General features: G+C 57.8%; 1 protein-coding gene across 1 annotated transcript in view; it reads right to left on the minus strand.

Annotated features, from left to right (window-relative positions):
* The window catches only part of VAV2 (vav 2 guanine nucleotide exchange factor), a gene marked incomplete at its 5' end in the record, with an annotated part of 37,371 nt that overhangs the window by 4,344 nt on the left and 18,086 nt on the right, over positions 1-14,941 (minus strand). Inside the window, 10 exons of the mRNA XM_008592241.1 lie at positions 1,291-1,445; positions 2,344-2,430; positions 3,270-3,393; positions 4,508-4,595; positions 7,667-7,783; positions 9,313-9,365; positions 10,659-10,733; positions 12,008-12,135; positions 13,130-13,151; positions 14,106-14,122. Coding sequence (XP_008590463.1) covers positions 1,291-1,445; positions 2,344-2,430; positions 3,270-3,393; positions 4,508-4,595; positions 7,667-7,783; positions 9,313-9,365; positions 10,659-10,733; positions 12,008-12,135; positions 13,130-13,151; positions 14,106-14,122 — 866 coding nt within the window. The remainder of the gene's footprint in view (positions 1-1,290; positions 1,446-2,343; positions 2,431-3,269; positions 3,394-4,507; positions 4,596-7,666; positions 7,784-9,312; positions 9,366-10,658; positions 10,734-12,007; positions 12,136-13,129; positions 13,152-14,105; positions 14,123-14,941) is intronic.

Raw genomic sequence — 14,941 nt, forward strand, 5'->3', positions numbered from 1 at the left:
CGGAAACGGAAAAAAAAAAAAAAAAAAAAAAAAAAAAAAAAATCCCACTGTTTATAAAAGAACCATCTTAAATATAAGGAAACAGAAAAGTTAAAAGTAGTACAAGAGAGAAAAAAGTATGCCATGCAAAACACTAATCTAAAGAAAGCTAGTGTTGCTCTAATAGCAGATAAAGTAGACTTTACAGCAAGAATTGCCAGAGATTAAAAAGAGACATTTCATAATGATAACAGGGGTTGAATCAACAGGAAGTTTCCAGTAATACTCAAACCAGTGGTTCTAAAATTTCACTTTGTATAGAAATCACCTGGATCTGGGTGAGGGGCCAGGCCTGTGTTTATTAAATCACAGCCCCAAGTGCTTCCAATGCTGGCGACACAAGGACCAATTTGAAAGCCAGTGGTCCCAGCCCTCTAGGTTGGCTGCCTAGGACTCAGTAGCCTTCAAAATTCTGAAGGGCAGTTGGGTGGAAAATGGATTAGATCTGAGGGCCTCTAAGGGGCCGACTACATGCTAGATGGAGGCAGATTGGTTCCTGCCACGTGGCAATGGAATGGTCAGCAGTGGGAACCAGGGCTGATTGACCCTCTGCAGCCCCCAAGGGAAGTTGGGCATTTTCTAATCAGTAGCACGTGAAGCTCTGGTGCCCTCTCAGGTGGGTGCTGAGAGCCCTGGGTCAAAGCCAGGAGTCCAAATGGGGTATTGGGATAAAGAGACCGTGGAGTTTTGCAAAATCTTAGGGTGGACAGGAAGAGGACTCATGGGGCCCACTGGCACTTGGGAAAAGTAAAGGGATGGGGGTGGGCAGGGACATGATGTGTCCCTTCTCATCTTACTAGCCTTAGAAAACAGCAGGAAGTACCCAACAATGACACCCAGGCCCTACTCTCAGCCCTGTGGCTTCCCTTCCTACAAACAGAGTTTGGGTACTTGCAAGTGATTTCAAGAAAGTATGTAAAACCTGACTCCCTGCAGCTGCCATGAATGAGGCCCAGAATAGGATTGAGCACAGGTACAGGGTTTGAGGGGCCTGGATCCAGATGTGACCCATGGAGCCCATTCCCAGCTGCATGACCTTGGGCTCATGGTAAACGTCCAGAGCCTCGGTTTCCCACTGTGAACACCAGCTTTCTGACTTGCTGTGAGGATGAGTGGGTGCCTGGAACAGGGCCTGGGGCACGGTCATGGCTGTGGTGCCAGTCTGCCCAAGCCTGACCAGGTCAGAGCAGCAGTAAGGCCAGGCCCCGCAGTCTCCATGTGGGGACCTGCGGGTCAGGGGTGGCTGCTCACCCGTCCGTTTGTCTCGCCCTTCCACCAGCCCTGGTCCCCGCCGATGCGACTGTAGATCCTCACCACGTCGCCTTCCCGCAGCGAGAGCTCCCGCATGTCCCGGGCGGCAAAGTTGTACCTGGCCACAGCTGTGCCGATGACCCGGGGTGTGAATACTGTTGGAGGAGACGGGTGGTGTCACACAGCTGCAGGAGGGGCCCGGCCAGTGCTTGGGGAGGCCCTCGGGCTGAGCTGGGTCTCTTCCCCGGTGCCTGGTGCCTGGCCTGTGCCCAGAGAGGAAGGACATCAAGCAGAAAGGCTCTGGAAGGACACACTGGCCTCCCACCCCAGGGCCCCTCACTCCCCTGTGGGTGTGGACACAGCATATCTGAGTCCCCGAACTTCAAGACCATTGGAGCAGTCACCACCTGCACTGGGCACCATCACAGGCAATGAGCATGCTCTTGGGGACAAGAGCAGGTGTCCGTGCTTTGACCACAACAGTGCCTATGGCTCCCCAATTCCAGATTCCCAAACCAAACTGGAAACCCAGCTGAACCAGCTCAGCCCGGAACCCAGGAGTCCTGATGGACAGGTGACGATGCCCATGACTGAGGGGAGACACACACCGCTGCTGGGGAGGGGCTTTGACTCTGGCAGTGGGAGGCCCTGCGGTCAGGGACGACCGAGACCCCATCCTCCCCGCCCCAGGCCCCACAGCCGCTCCTCCTATGGCCACCAAGTGGCACACTGGGCCTGCCCCACCTGAATGCCATGGGGCCTCCCAGCTGCTTCCCGCTGCCAGAGGCAAAGCCCTCGCTGGGCGCTGAGGAACACAGCTGAGGGGGCTGGGAGGTGGCGGTCGGGGTGGGGGCCGGCCCAGCCGGACGCATCCTCAGGTGCCAGCTGCAGCCTGGCCCGGCCTCCAGCCCCTTCCTCCCCCACCCCATGCCAGGCTGCAGGCGGCTGTGGGCACACCAGGCAGGGCCGTGGGGCCAGCGGGTGGCTCTGTGCCAGGCCTCCCCAGGCAGCTGGCCACAGCTGGGTCCCCCCACGCCCTGGCAGCAGCGGTACCTGACCAGAAGGGAGCGGAGGGGCCCTGAGCAGCAAAGCCGAGGCCCTGAGGACTGAGAAAAGAAAAGTTGTAGGAAGCACAGGAAGCTGCAAAGAGGCGAGAGAGAACATGAGACGGGGCAGCAGGGCGTCACGCGCAGTCACAGGCACACATGGCGAGAGCCAGGACACAGAGGAGCCAGGGTCTGCCTTGGGGGAAAGAGGGAAGGGGGCTCCAGGGCCCACCCGGGCAGACACGGCTCAGCCACTCTGAGCTGCCTCCAGCCACCTCTCCACACCCGTGTCCTCAAGAGTAAATCGAGACCACCTCCTCCCATCACGCACACAGTCAGTGCTCACTAAAGGCCAGTCATTTCTCTCCTGTCCTGCTCTGCCCAGGTGGGACCCATGGCCCTGCAGGTCCCTGCAGGCTGGGAAACATTGGGGTGGCTTATTGGACAAAGTCCTGTGCTGGAGGCCAAATGCTCTTGATCTGACCCTGCCCCTAATTCTAGGTGGCCTTGAGAGTCACTTCCCTGTCTGGGCCTTGGAATCCCATCTGCCAGTAGGCTGCCTCTCACAGCGGAGGCCCGGGGGGCTAGGGCACAGGGAGGGAGCTACAGACGGGGGGGCTTGCGCTCTCCTCCCCACCAGTGGCAACTCCAAGCGCAGGGTCTCTGCCCAGACCTCCCTGCTGTCTGGGCAAGGGAGCCACGACAGAGCAGCAATCCAAGCAGGTGCCAGGGAGCCACCATCTGCCACATGGCATGGGAGGGTACATGGGACAGCACCTGTGATGGGGGGGGGGGCTGGGCCATGCTCCTGAGGGGGGGCTCCTAGCCTAGGACCATGAAGGCAGGTGGGTGGCGAGGACCCAAGCCCTGGGAAGCTGGACTGAGCCAACACCTCTAGGGGAGCACTGGTGTGCTTGTCGGGCACGATGTTACCTGGTGATCGGCTGGAGGCCCTGCAGGCAGAACGCTCCCGAGACTTGTAGGGGTGCTTGAGCGTGGTGTCCAGCTGCTTGAAGCTCTCCTTGAGCGAGTGGCACTGGTAGTACTCCACCAGCTCCTGCAGGGGCATGCACGTATTGCCGCTGCCACCGCCTCCAGGCAGTCCTCCCACCCCCTCAGGTTCATGTGGGAGACCCTTTCTCCTTGAGCCCCCATAACTCTGCCCTCCTGCTCTGCCCTCTGTGCCCTATCCACAGGGGGTGGTTAGTATCTAGAAGACCTTTGGCCCAGTAACTACCCTCCCAAATATCTCTAAAGGAAATAATCTTCGAAGAACACTACGATCGACAGCCACCGGTGCTGACCGCAGTGTCCTTTATAATGGAGCTGGGAACACCGTGTGTCCAACACCAGGAGCGAACTTCTAGAAAAGACAAAATGCCACGCAGCTACCAGCCAGGGAAAAGAAGATTCACCCGGGGCGAATGTTTTATCTTGGAAAGTCAGCTAATAATTAGGTACATCATGGCCAAACGTTTCATTTTTAAAAGGTCTATATAAACCACACCTAAGCTATGCTTCGAGAGGGAATTATAAGGACTCAGTCGAAATGTGCACACTGGTTTTTGTGGGTTTTTTGGATACTTTCTGTTTGGCTTTGTGCTTTTCTGTGGCCATAGTAGGAAGCTAAGACTCAGACATTCTAGTCCGATGTTCTCAGTACACACAACTTTTATAATTAAGATTAAAAGATAACAGCTGTAATTTTTAAATCATTTAAAGAAGGACCATGCCTTTAACTGCACTCTGGCTCGGGGGACAGTGCAGAGGGTAGGGGTGAGTAAGGAAGGGGCTGTTTGAAGCCATGTGACTGTGACCTGCTGACAGGGTCCCCTGGGCCTGGGTTTCTAGCTCTTGCAGGAAGATCAGTGTGAGTCCTTGATAATACTGGTGGCCAGGGCTGCTCCCCTGCACTATCCACCAGGGTCAACCCACCTGGCACAGACTAGGGGTCACACATCCCAACTCAGGAGGCGGTGATGTGGCCCAACTGTCCCCAGGTGACTTACAAGCCAATTTCCCTGGATCTCTCCCACACTGGGAAGATCCTCCTAAGGAAAAGTGGCCACCCGCTCAGGGATGGGTGAGGGACGGCCCAGCAGGGAGCAGTGGAGGCAGCCACTGTCCTCCATGGCTGGGGAGAGCAGCTGTGGGACCACAGAGCCACATACCAAGAGGCTCTCGAACTTCTTTGCTTCCGTGATGTGGATCCAGTTGTCTTTCTCCACCACCTTGATGTGTTTCACCTCGTCGTTGAACCTGGGCAAATGCAGGGGCTCCGGCCATCACCATGTGAGGGCCACGCAGCCCCCAGCCCCGGCCAAGCGCCCCCCCCACTCCCTGGCTGCCCTCAGCTCCAACCCTGCTGACGTCCTGTCTTGGGCTTTCAGTCATTTGCTTCTCTGCACTGGGCACGTCCTCCTCCAGGGGCGCATCCAGGCCCAGCCCTGACATCACCTCCGAGTATCCTCCCCTGCCCAGGCAGAACCTCTGCCTGGAATGTTCGTCCTCCTGCCATCTCCACGACCCCTTCCTCCTCAGGTCTCAATTCAAATGTGCCCTATAGGGGAGCCTCCCTCTACCCCTCCCCGCAAGACCACACCACCTTCTTGCCAGCTGACACCAAAGCAAAGATGTCACAAGAAAAGAAAACTACAAACCAACATCTCTTATAACTAGATGCAGAAATCCTTAATAAGCTATTGGCAAACCAAATCACTCTCTCTCTCTCTCTCTCTCTCTCCCCACACAGACATGTATAACCCATAAAAAGGATTTCACACCATGACTACAGACCAACATCTCTTATAACTAGATGCAGAAATCCTTAATAAGCTGTTGGCAAACCAAATCACTCTCTCTCTCTCTCTCCCCACACAGACATGTATAACCCATAAAAAGGATTTCACACCATGATTAAGGACTGCATCTTGCAGTAAGTCAAGGTTGGTTTAACATCCAGAAACCGGCTAACGTGATAAGCATTTGTCAAATACGACTGCCCGGAGGGCCACCCTCCTCCCCTGTGAGCATTCACTCCCCTGTGTGAGCATTCGCTCTGTTTCTTCCTAGATTTAATGTCTGCCGTGAGCCTGTGCACCCCCACCTACAAACTCCCCAGGGGGAAGCCCCATCTGACCCCGGCTTGGGCACCCTGCAGGCAGGCACAGAGAAGATGCTCTGGGAATTTCTATAAAATGGGCAATGTCCCTGCCATTTCATTGCTTGGTGCCAGCTGCAGCCTGGGGCCACAGACCTGCCACCAAGCCCCCTCCAGTCTCTCCCAGGGCACGACCCAGGCCTTCACTGAGGGGGGGTCCACCCCCACACTGTGCCACACACCCCCAGGTGGTTCCGCTGCTTGAGGCAGGTACGGCGACCTCTGCAGGGAGCAGATCCTGTGTACTAGGCCACTGGTCATACCAGGTAACCTCCCAGTGGACATCTGTCACTTTCAATGTGACCACTGTCCTCTGTATTTTATAGCCAGGGCATTTGTTCATTCCCCAGACATTTGTGGGGCCTCTCAGAAAGTTGATGGGTCCTGGCGGTGTCTGCCCTGCTGGGGGTGGGGGAGATGTCGGGGGGCCTTATCCTCAGCCCTGGATCCTGCTNACCAACATCTCTTATAACTAGATGCAGAAATCCTTAATAAGCTATTGGCAAACCAAATCACTCTCTCTCTCTCTCTCTCTCTCTCCCCACACAGACATGTATAACCCATAAAAAGGATTTCACACCATGATTAAGGACTGCATCTTGCAGTAAGTCAAGGTTGGTTTAACATCCAGAAACCGGCTAACGTGATAAGCATTTGTCAAATACGACTGCCCGGAGGGCCACCCTCCTCCCCTGTGAGCATTCACTCCCCTGTGTGAGCATTCGCTCTGTTTCTTCCTAGATTTAATGTCTGCCGTGAGCCCGTGCACCCCCACCTACAAACTCCCCAGGGGGAAGCCCCATCTGACCCCGGCTTGGGCACCCTGCAGGCAGGCACAGAGAAGATGCTCTGGGAATTTCTATAAAATGGGCAATGTCCCTGCCATTTCATTGCTTGGTGCCAGCTGCAGCCTGGGGCCACAGACCTGCCACCAAGCCCCCTCCAGTCTCTCCCAGGGCACGACCCAGGCCTTCACTGAGGGGGGGTCCACCCCCACACTGTGCCACACACCCCCAGGTGGTTCCGCTGCTTGAGGCAGGTACGGCGACCTCTGCAGGGAGCAGATCCTGTGTACTAGGCCACTGGTCATACCAGGTAACCTCCCAGTGGACATCTGTCACTTTCAATGTGACCACTGTCCTCTGTATTTTATAGCCAGGGCATTTGTTCATTCCCCAGACATTTGTGGGGCCTCTCAGAAAGTTGATGGGTCCTGGCGGTGTCTGCCCTGCTGGGGGTGGGGGAGATGTCGGGGGGCCTTATCCTCAGCCCTGGATCCTGCTAGTTCCCCAGATCTCTGCCTTCACCATCCCTACCCATGCATTCGAACCCCACCAGGAGCAGACGTAGAGCAAGCAGGGGCCAGAGAGAGGGCAGAGAAAGCCGAGACAGTGGGGGGCAGGCATGCATCAGAGCCCGGGGCAGCCCTGCTGAACCCGTGCCCGTCCTCAGGGCTGTGGGGGCTCTTGCCTCCCACAGACAACCCCTCGTCTGCTCACTTGTGCTGGCTTCTGGTACTTGCAACCAGAGCCCCAGGCTGATCTGGTGCAGACACCACACGGCCCAGTGACAGGCCCTGACCCACCCAGCAGACTTGGGGAAGCCCTTCCCTGGACACAGACCACCCTGCTTGGGTTCTCAGCCCACCAAGATCACCCCAGACCAGACCCCCACTCGCTGCCTGTAGCCCGTCAGTGGCCAGCCTGAGACTCTTGTCCATGGGCATCCTGTGCCATAGTGACGAACTACCAGTCAGAGTCTGTCCCTTGAAGAGTGTGGCTGCAGCCCCACAAGGAGCAGTGCTGGGGAGAAGGGCACTGGCAGGAGGACGCCCAGACCGAAGACTGTCAGCTGAAGCCACAAGGCAGCAGCAGCCACAGGCAGAGATATCCAGCTGCTACAAAGCAGCGTGACAGTCTGTTCTCTCTGAGACCCCCTGTGGGGCTGCTGGGATGTCCCTGACCACTCGGCTTCCCACCCACCTGTCCCTGAATTTATCTGCTCCCTGTGACCTGAAAACATCCAGTGCACTTTGGAGACCTAGGATGCCCGGCGCTGATCCTCAGCACCCTTCCCACTTCATGAGTGTCCTGGCCCCAATTCAACAAGCCCAGGACACGGAGGGGACGGCAGGCCCCACGGTCTCCTTCACCCCCAGGCCACCACTCACTTGATGCTTATGGCGAAGCGCTCGGCCTCGGCGGGCCGCTCCCTGATGAGGTAGGTCCCGCTGGCGTGGGACTTGAGCAGGTTGTCTGTCTGCTGCCGCTCCAGGTTGCCTGCAAACCTGGAGCGGGTGGGAGGAAAGAGAGCCAGAGTGACGGTGGCACGGGGGGTTGCCCGCTCTGAGCTCCGAGCCGCGCAAGCCTAGCAGCAGGAGCACTGGGTCCCCACGACGGGCAGCAACACGGGCGGCCCAGCACATGGTGGGGCTCGATAAAGATGGCCCGGGTGAAGGAAGGGGCCATAGGTGTCACCAGGGACTGCGCTGCCTCTGCTCTGCAGACCCCCAGGGCCCGCCAGAGGTGTCAGCCTAACACAGCAGGCATTAGATCAAACTTCTTTTCTAAAAAATACTTTCCACTACTTAAAAAGTAGTAATGACATCACTGCTTATGTGGGGACTTTGGGTAACACACTGGAGACCGCGGACATCTGCGTTAACTCAGTTCCGAACAGAGCGAAGCGAAGCTCTCCCTGCCATCCCTCTCGAAACGAAGCAGAGCCCGGACTGCAAGCCCAGCTCGCCCAAATCAAAACCTGCGACCGTGCATGTACCTGTTGGCGTGCACTCGGCTTTTGTAAAACGGTGCCGCCAGGGGCAATCTACACTAGGCAATTCAACGTCTGTCCCTCCATCCAGGGAGAAGCCCAGGATCGATCGGTTGCCCCACGGTACAGTGCAGAGTGGACGACATAGCTAGCAGGACTGTGGGCATCCAGGTGGATGGGCCAGGCACAGCCACAGAGCCAGGAGAGGCCTGGGACACCACGGTGTGCAGACACAGGGAATCCTAGGGCAGCTTCAGGGTTGAAGCCCAAACCAAAATCATGAGGCAGACGCTCCCAGGCAGGGGCTGCAGTGCACGGAGTCGCCTGTCATTCGCGAGGCCGCTGCGGGACGTGCAGCATTCACAGCTACAAATCTATGGGGCCAGTCACTCCTCTCGGTGCCAGACACCACAGGGACAGAGCGAATGAAAAGCGGGGTGATGGTGGGACGCATCCGTGACTTGTACCTAGAATGTCCACGTTCATGCTCATTAATCCACACAGCCTCGCTGTTCTCATAGAGCAGCTGGGTAAGCAGATTTAGTCACGTGTCCCCCAGCGATCTTTGGTCAATGCCAGTGGTCCCTTAAGGTTACAATGGCTACATCACGCAGCCTGGGTGTGCAGCAGGCTATGACATCTAGGTCTGTGTAAGTAGCTCTACAAAGTTCACACAACAACAAAGTCACTAATGATGCATTTCTCAGAATGTATCCCTGTCGCTATGTGACACATGACTGTAAATGATTACAGATTTGACTTTAACTAAATACACCACTTCTATATATTTTATATAATGAAGCTCAATTACAGCTGCATAGAAAACAGGGTTTCGGTCCCCCAAATATTCGAACTGTCAATCTGTTTTAGAGACGAGGAAACAGCTGCCTATAGAAAAGGAACGACTGCCAGGCTCACGGACGGAGGCTCGGAGGAAGGAGGGGCTGGGCTCAGAAACCCTGGGACCCCCCACCCCGCCTTGGGTCTGCTCACAGGCTTGTGGGGCCCCCAAATGGCCCCGCCTGTGATCCGGGGGCCACTCACCAGGGGTAGGCGGTGTAGTCGATCTCCCGGGATGGAGGCCTGCTGATGGGAGGCTGGCGGCAGAGCACACGTGTGTTAGTGACCCCCCAGGACTGTGCATATTGTGGGAGCCACAAGGGGCTTGTTCTCAGTGACCGGGACCCTAGGCCTGGCACCAGCTGCACTGGACCAGGACCATCTGCAGACAGCCCCAGTGCCCCTGGACTGTGAGGTCCCCACAGCAGCGGCCAGGCCCCCATCATCTCTGAGAAGATGTTCAATGTGTTTAGTGGAATGACTGAGTCACTGACTGAGGGAGTGAGCGCGTAACCACCCACCACCAGGGCACTGACCCTGGGAAGAGACAGATGGAGGCTGTGGGAAGCTCTCAGCCATGGACAGGAGCATCCACAGCTCCAGAGGCCCAAGGCCCCGGGGCAGGGCGGCTGCAGCACTGGGCCACACTCGGGCAGGTGCCACCCCTCCCGCGAGCCTGCACGGCTGCCTCCCTGGCCAGAGCCCCCACCCTGGCCTCACTGGGCCACAGGCTGGGTGGGACATCAGAGACTATCTATCCCCTCCCCACCCCGTTCACTGTGCAGATGGGGAAACTGAGGCCCAGGGAGGGGAAGGGACCTGTCCTAGGCCACCGGTGACTTAGTGGCACTTGTCTTCCCCGCTGTCTAGTCCCCTTGATCTGTCCAAAGAGCCCCAAGTGCTTGACAGTTTCTCCTTCAACACAAGCAGCATGCAGAGCAGTTGGGGGGGTCAGGCCAGGCCCGGTGGGTGAGCCAGGGTCCTTGCAGTGCTGTCGGGGACCCGCCTCCCTGCATCTTCAGGGAGAAGTCTCGCTCGTCCACCTTTAGCTGTCTTTTGGGAGGCAGGGGGGATCCACTTTATTGCAGGCTGACTGCTTGGTGCTTTTACAACAGCCGAGAACTTGTGGCAGCCCCGCCCCCGGTGCAGGAAATACTGTGCCACCTTGTTTTCTAAATATCGTGAAGTCTAGCTTTGAGTCCTTATGTTTGGGGGAGGCTTCTCCCTAGGGCTGTGTAGTAGTCTGAGGAGATCTATAGGACCCCTAAAATTTGCAGAAAGGTAGCTGGTCCTCAGTCCATTACAGCTGCTGCAGAGAGTATTTTAGCGTTTTAAAAACCACCATGAATCACGACACCCAATTAATGGCTGAGCCCTTTAAGTAGGGGAGAGCACCCCCACCCCCAGGTCCCCCAACTTCTCTCTGAGCTGCAGCTCCAGGGGCAGCTCACAGCAGCCACTCAGCAAGAATGTCCAAGTTGGAGACAGTTCACAGAACCCTCAGCACCCCAGCCGCTGTGCTCCAGAAGCTTCCGTGCAGAAGGACTCACCCTTCCATCCACAGGGCAGGGCTTCACAGATGAGCTAGGAAAATACCCCGACTTCCTGGTTTGTACCAGCCGACCCTGGAAGGAGGACAGAATGAGGACAAGCAGGCGGGACTGGGCACGGGCATGTGGGATGCATGTGGGATGCATGTGTGCGGATCCTGCTCCTGCGAAGAATGTTCTGGCCAACAGACCACTTCCCTGCCATCAACTCCATGGCCTCAAAACCACTGGGCAGGGAAGTGCGTCCCCACTTCACAGATGAGAACACGTAGGCTCAGCACATCAGCACAGCGTCTCTGCAAGGTCACCCAAGAAACCAACGGCCCTGGTCACAGCTGGGGAGGGGACGTCTGCACACATACCTTTCTGCACCCTGTGGATCTCCACTTAGGTGAGTGGACGCTCTGGTACAATAAATCCAGAACGGCCCTGGTCACAGCTGGGGAGGGGACGTCTGCACACACACCTTTCTGCACCCTGTGGATCTCCACTTAGGTGAGTGGACGCTCTGGTACAATAAATCCAGAGCTATGTACTGACAATGACCTTAACACAGTGACACCAGTAACGGTAACACGAACATTAATGAACACTAGGCTCTGACGTCTGCTCCCCGGGAGGGTGCCCTGGCTGGCCCCCAGCTGGGCTGAGTGTCCCCCAGCTCCTGAGCACCGTGCTGACCCCAGGGTCTCAGGGCTCCCCTGAGCACTGGGGCTTGGTGAGGTGACCGGGGGTGGTGGGTGCTGAGGTGCAGGCTGAACACCCGCAGGGGGCTCCACTTTTGTAAATGGACCAGCAAATTCCTGGCTCAGAACTGTAAGCCACATCCCATTGATGTTACCTATGGCCACAGTCAGCCCCTCCACTGGGTGGGGCCTCCTGGGGCAGGCGGTAGGTGGGTCTGAATCATGGTGTCCCCCCAGAGCCTGGTCGCCCCACGACAGTGTGAAGAGTTGCTGGCCTGAACTGCAGCTGGGTGGGAAGGAAGGTGGGCACGGCCGGGGCAGAGCCTTGGGGAGGGCCTATGGGACCATCGAGGCAGGAAGGACAGAGGCACACGAGAAAGGGCCTTGGCCGCCCGCGGGAGGGCCTTTCCCGTGAAGGACACTGCCCTTGCTGTCGCGTATGAGTAAACACTCCCAGGAAGACCAGGCTGGGCTCCCCAGAATCCACGGCACGGTGTGGCACAGAGGCAGGAAAGGCCTTGCTCACCAGCCCAGTGCTCTCCCCACGACGGCCTCTCCCCCAAACCTGCCTCTGCCTGGGAAGGTGAGGGACTCTGTGCTTCTGACCTGGGGAGCAGTGACAGGAGCTGGGGACCCGCTGACCCTCCCAGGGCCCCAACCCACCTCCCACCACTGAGACTCAGGATCCCCCCTCAGCAGCTCGATCACGTCGCCCGTCTGGAAGGTCAGCACAGGCTTCCCAGGAGGGGCCGGGTTGCCATGGTAGTTCTGCACAGCCACCATCTTGGGACCTGTGGAGGACAGGGAGGAGGGACAGCTTGCTCGGTGACGTCGTCCTGACCAGTGGGCAGCCCACCCCGTCACTGGCCTTGGCCCGCCCGGACTTCTCCAGTCTCGGGGAACTCTTCGGGCAGAGCCAACCCCCATCACACACACAGACACACGAGCCTGTATCCCCCTCCCACAGGCTCCCGTGTCTTAGGTGAATATCGTAAGTAAATCCCTTTGCAGTAGGAAGACTCAGGTACCATCACAGGAACAGCAACTTATTTTCAGATGGCATCTTATGGGTTTCCTTCTGAACACCTTTCAAACTTGTGGCACCCAGTCAGCCACGAGGGGCAGGAGATGGGGATCCCTCACGTAGAGATGGGGCGGCCAGGGGTCAGGAAGCCCAGTGACTTGCCAAAGGCCATGCTGCTGGCCAGAGGCTCTGCTCTGCTCCTGCTCTGGGGCTGGCATGGGGGTCCTGGCTGAAGGTCGCTCTGAGACCGAGCCTGTTCTGCCCAGCCCTGCCCAGGGCTCTCAAACAGCCCCCGCAGCCACGTGTCCCCGGCCACCCCGTGCACCCAGCGGCCACCACAGTGTTGTTTTTTCCTGAGGTTTAGACTGTGTTTGGCCTGCTCGGACAGCAATGAAATTTTCACAGAACACGATGCTTCAGTCCTCGGTGTTTAGAAGCCACGTTCCCATGAAGCGACCCAAAGCAGTGGGTAAGGGGATGGAGAAACCGGTACAGCGAGGACCGCAGCTCAGCCTGCTCTTGTCCCTCTGCAGGCCGGGCTCTGTCCCCACCACCCGGCGCAGCCTTATTGGGAACTAAGACGACTCCGGGGAGGTGGGAGAGGCCAGAGGGAGGGGGTCCAGGGCAGCACGCGTTCTGGGAGCCTGGAGCAGAGGACGGCTGGGCAGAGCTGGCAGCCACTGCACCAGGCCCAGGCTCGGCACCCAGAGTGACCGTTGACGTGGACAGTAGCAGAGAGGGCCCCAGTCCAGCAGACTCACCCGGTCCCGCTCCGGAGGCGTCCTGCGAGGACAAGGACGACAGTGATGAGGAAAGGCTGCTCCTGGCCTGTGGCCTAAACATCGACCCTCACTACCCTCCCTGCCCCCAACACTCCCAGATAGAAGGGTCAAGACAGGGAGCAGGGGAGGAGACAAACACGTCCTGGACTCTCACAGGCTTTTGTGACAGTTTCCCTACATGACACCCCTCCGTCCAATATTCCTATGTGCACCTCCACTTTTGTGCACTTCCCCACCTGGGAAGACCCGCGCCCTCCCCTCTCCCATCCCTTACCATGAGCTCTCACCTCCTCCGGGAAGCCTGCCTTGACCGCCTCCCTCTGAGCCTCGGGACACACCCTGCCGAGTATGCCTAAGCACTGTATATGTGTCACTCTCCTCCACGGAGGCATCTCTACAGCCCACGCAGGGCCTGGTAAGTGCCCTTAAATGCTGGCTAAACTGACTTGACTCTACAGCTCCCGGGAGACACAAAATCCATATCCTGTAAGTGAATTTGGTGACTTTGTCCCCACGTCAGCTATACAGAGGCTCTGAGCCAAACTGGGGGCCTGGGGACAAGCGGGCTGGGGCATGCCACAGAGCTGACCCCATAGCCTCGAGCAGCTGGGGCAGGACAGCCCTGTAAGTGAATTTGGTGACTTTGTCCCCACGTCAGCTATACAGAGGCTCTGAGCCAAACTGGGGGCCTGGGGGCAAGCGGGCTGGGGCATGCCACAGAGCTGACCCCATAGCCTCGAGCAGCTGGGGCAGGACAGCAACTCCCAGGAGGCCGTGCAGGGACCCACTTCTACTAATGTCCTCAAGGAAAAGAAAAGGCCCTGTGACCCACAGCGGCATGTCCAAGCAGGCATGGCCCCAGGAATGGTGGGATTGCAATTGGGTCTTTCTGGCTCTGGGCGTCCAGGGCTGTGGGGGTCAGGATGGAGGGAGGGGAATGGTTTGGAGGACATACCTGGTCTGCAGACGAACCTGAAAAGGAAGCAAATCAGCATCAGAGGGAAGCTGCCATCCCAGGGGCACGTGCCAGCCCTCACTCACAAGGCAGGAGCACTGGGCAAGCTCCGAGGTGGTGGGTTTCGGACGTGGTGGCTGGCACACAGACCTGAGTTCACGGCTACAGAAGTCTCTCAATTGCTTCCGACAGCAAATTCTGAGCTCCGGATTTAGGGGCCCACAGGAGAACTCAGACTGGGTATGAGACAGGGAATGGCAAATAGGTTTTGCAGCACATGCCAGCCCTGTTTGAATGGTGGCAGCTGCCTGGATCACTGGGGGGAACCTGGGGCTCAAAGGGGAGATTCCCGCAACTGATTAGTGATGCCTGCCGGGGCAAGTGGTGGGAGATGTCGGTAAGCAAGCTGCCTGTCGTAGGCACATACGTGCCAACACACTCAAGGACACGGGGCACCCCGGCGGGGCAGGAGGCGAATCTTTCCAAGATTCTTTCTGCCTGCCCAGGGCCCCAGATATCTGCCCAGCTGGGCTGCCACCCACGCCACAGCTAAGGCACTGCTGACGTGACTTCAACACCACCTGACACTCACAGCTGCAGGCCGCTCGGGGCAGCCAAGAGCAGGGCGGGGCAGGCAGTGCGTGGGGTCACACAGAGGGGCAGCAGAGGCCACCCTGACGAGAGCTTCCCACCAGAGGGGCTCTCAGGGGCAGCCAGCCTCTCTCTGGGACAACCTGCCCCTGGGCAGCAAACAGGTAAACCTGGATCAGGCAGAAAGCAGCTTGGACATCTCCAGGTTAAAGGGCTAGAAGTGGCTGTGACAGGGACAGTGTCCC

Source organism: Galeopterus variegatus, unplaced genomic scaffold (genome assembly GCF_000696425.1).
Source record: "Galeopterus variegatus unplaced genomic scaffold, G_variegatus-3.0.2 Scaffold7707, whole genome shotgun sequence".
NCBI lineage: Eukaryota > Metazoa > Chordata > Mammalia > Dermoptera > Cynocephalidae > Galeopterus > Galeopterus variegatus.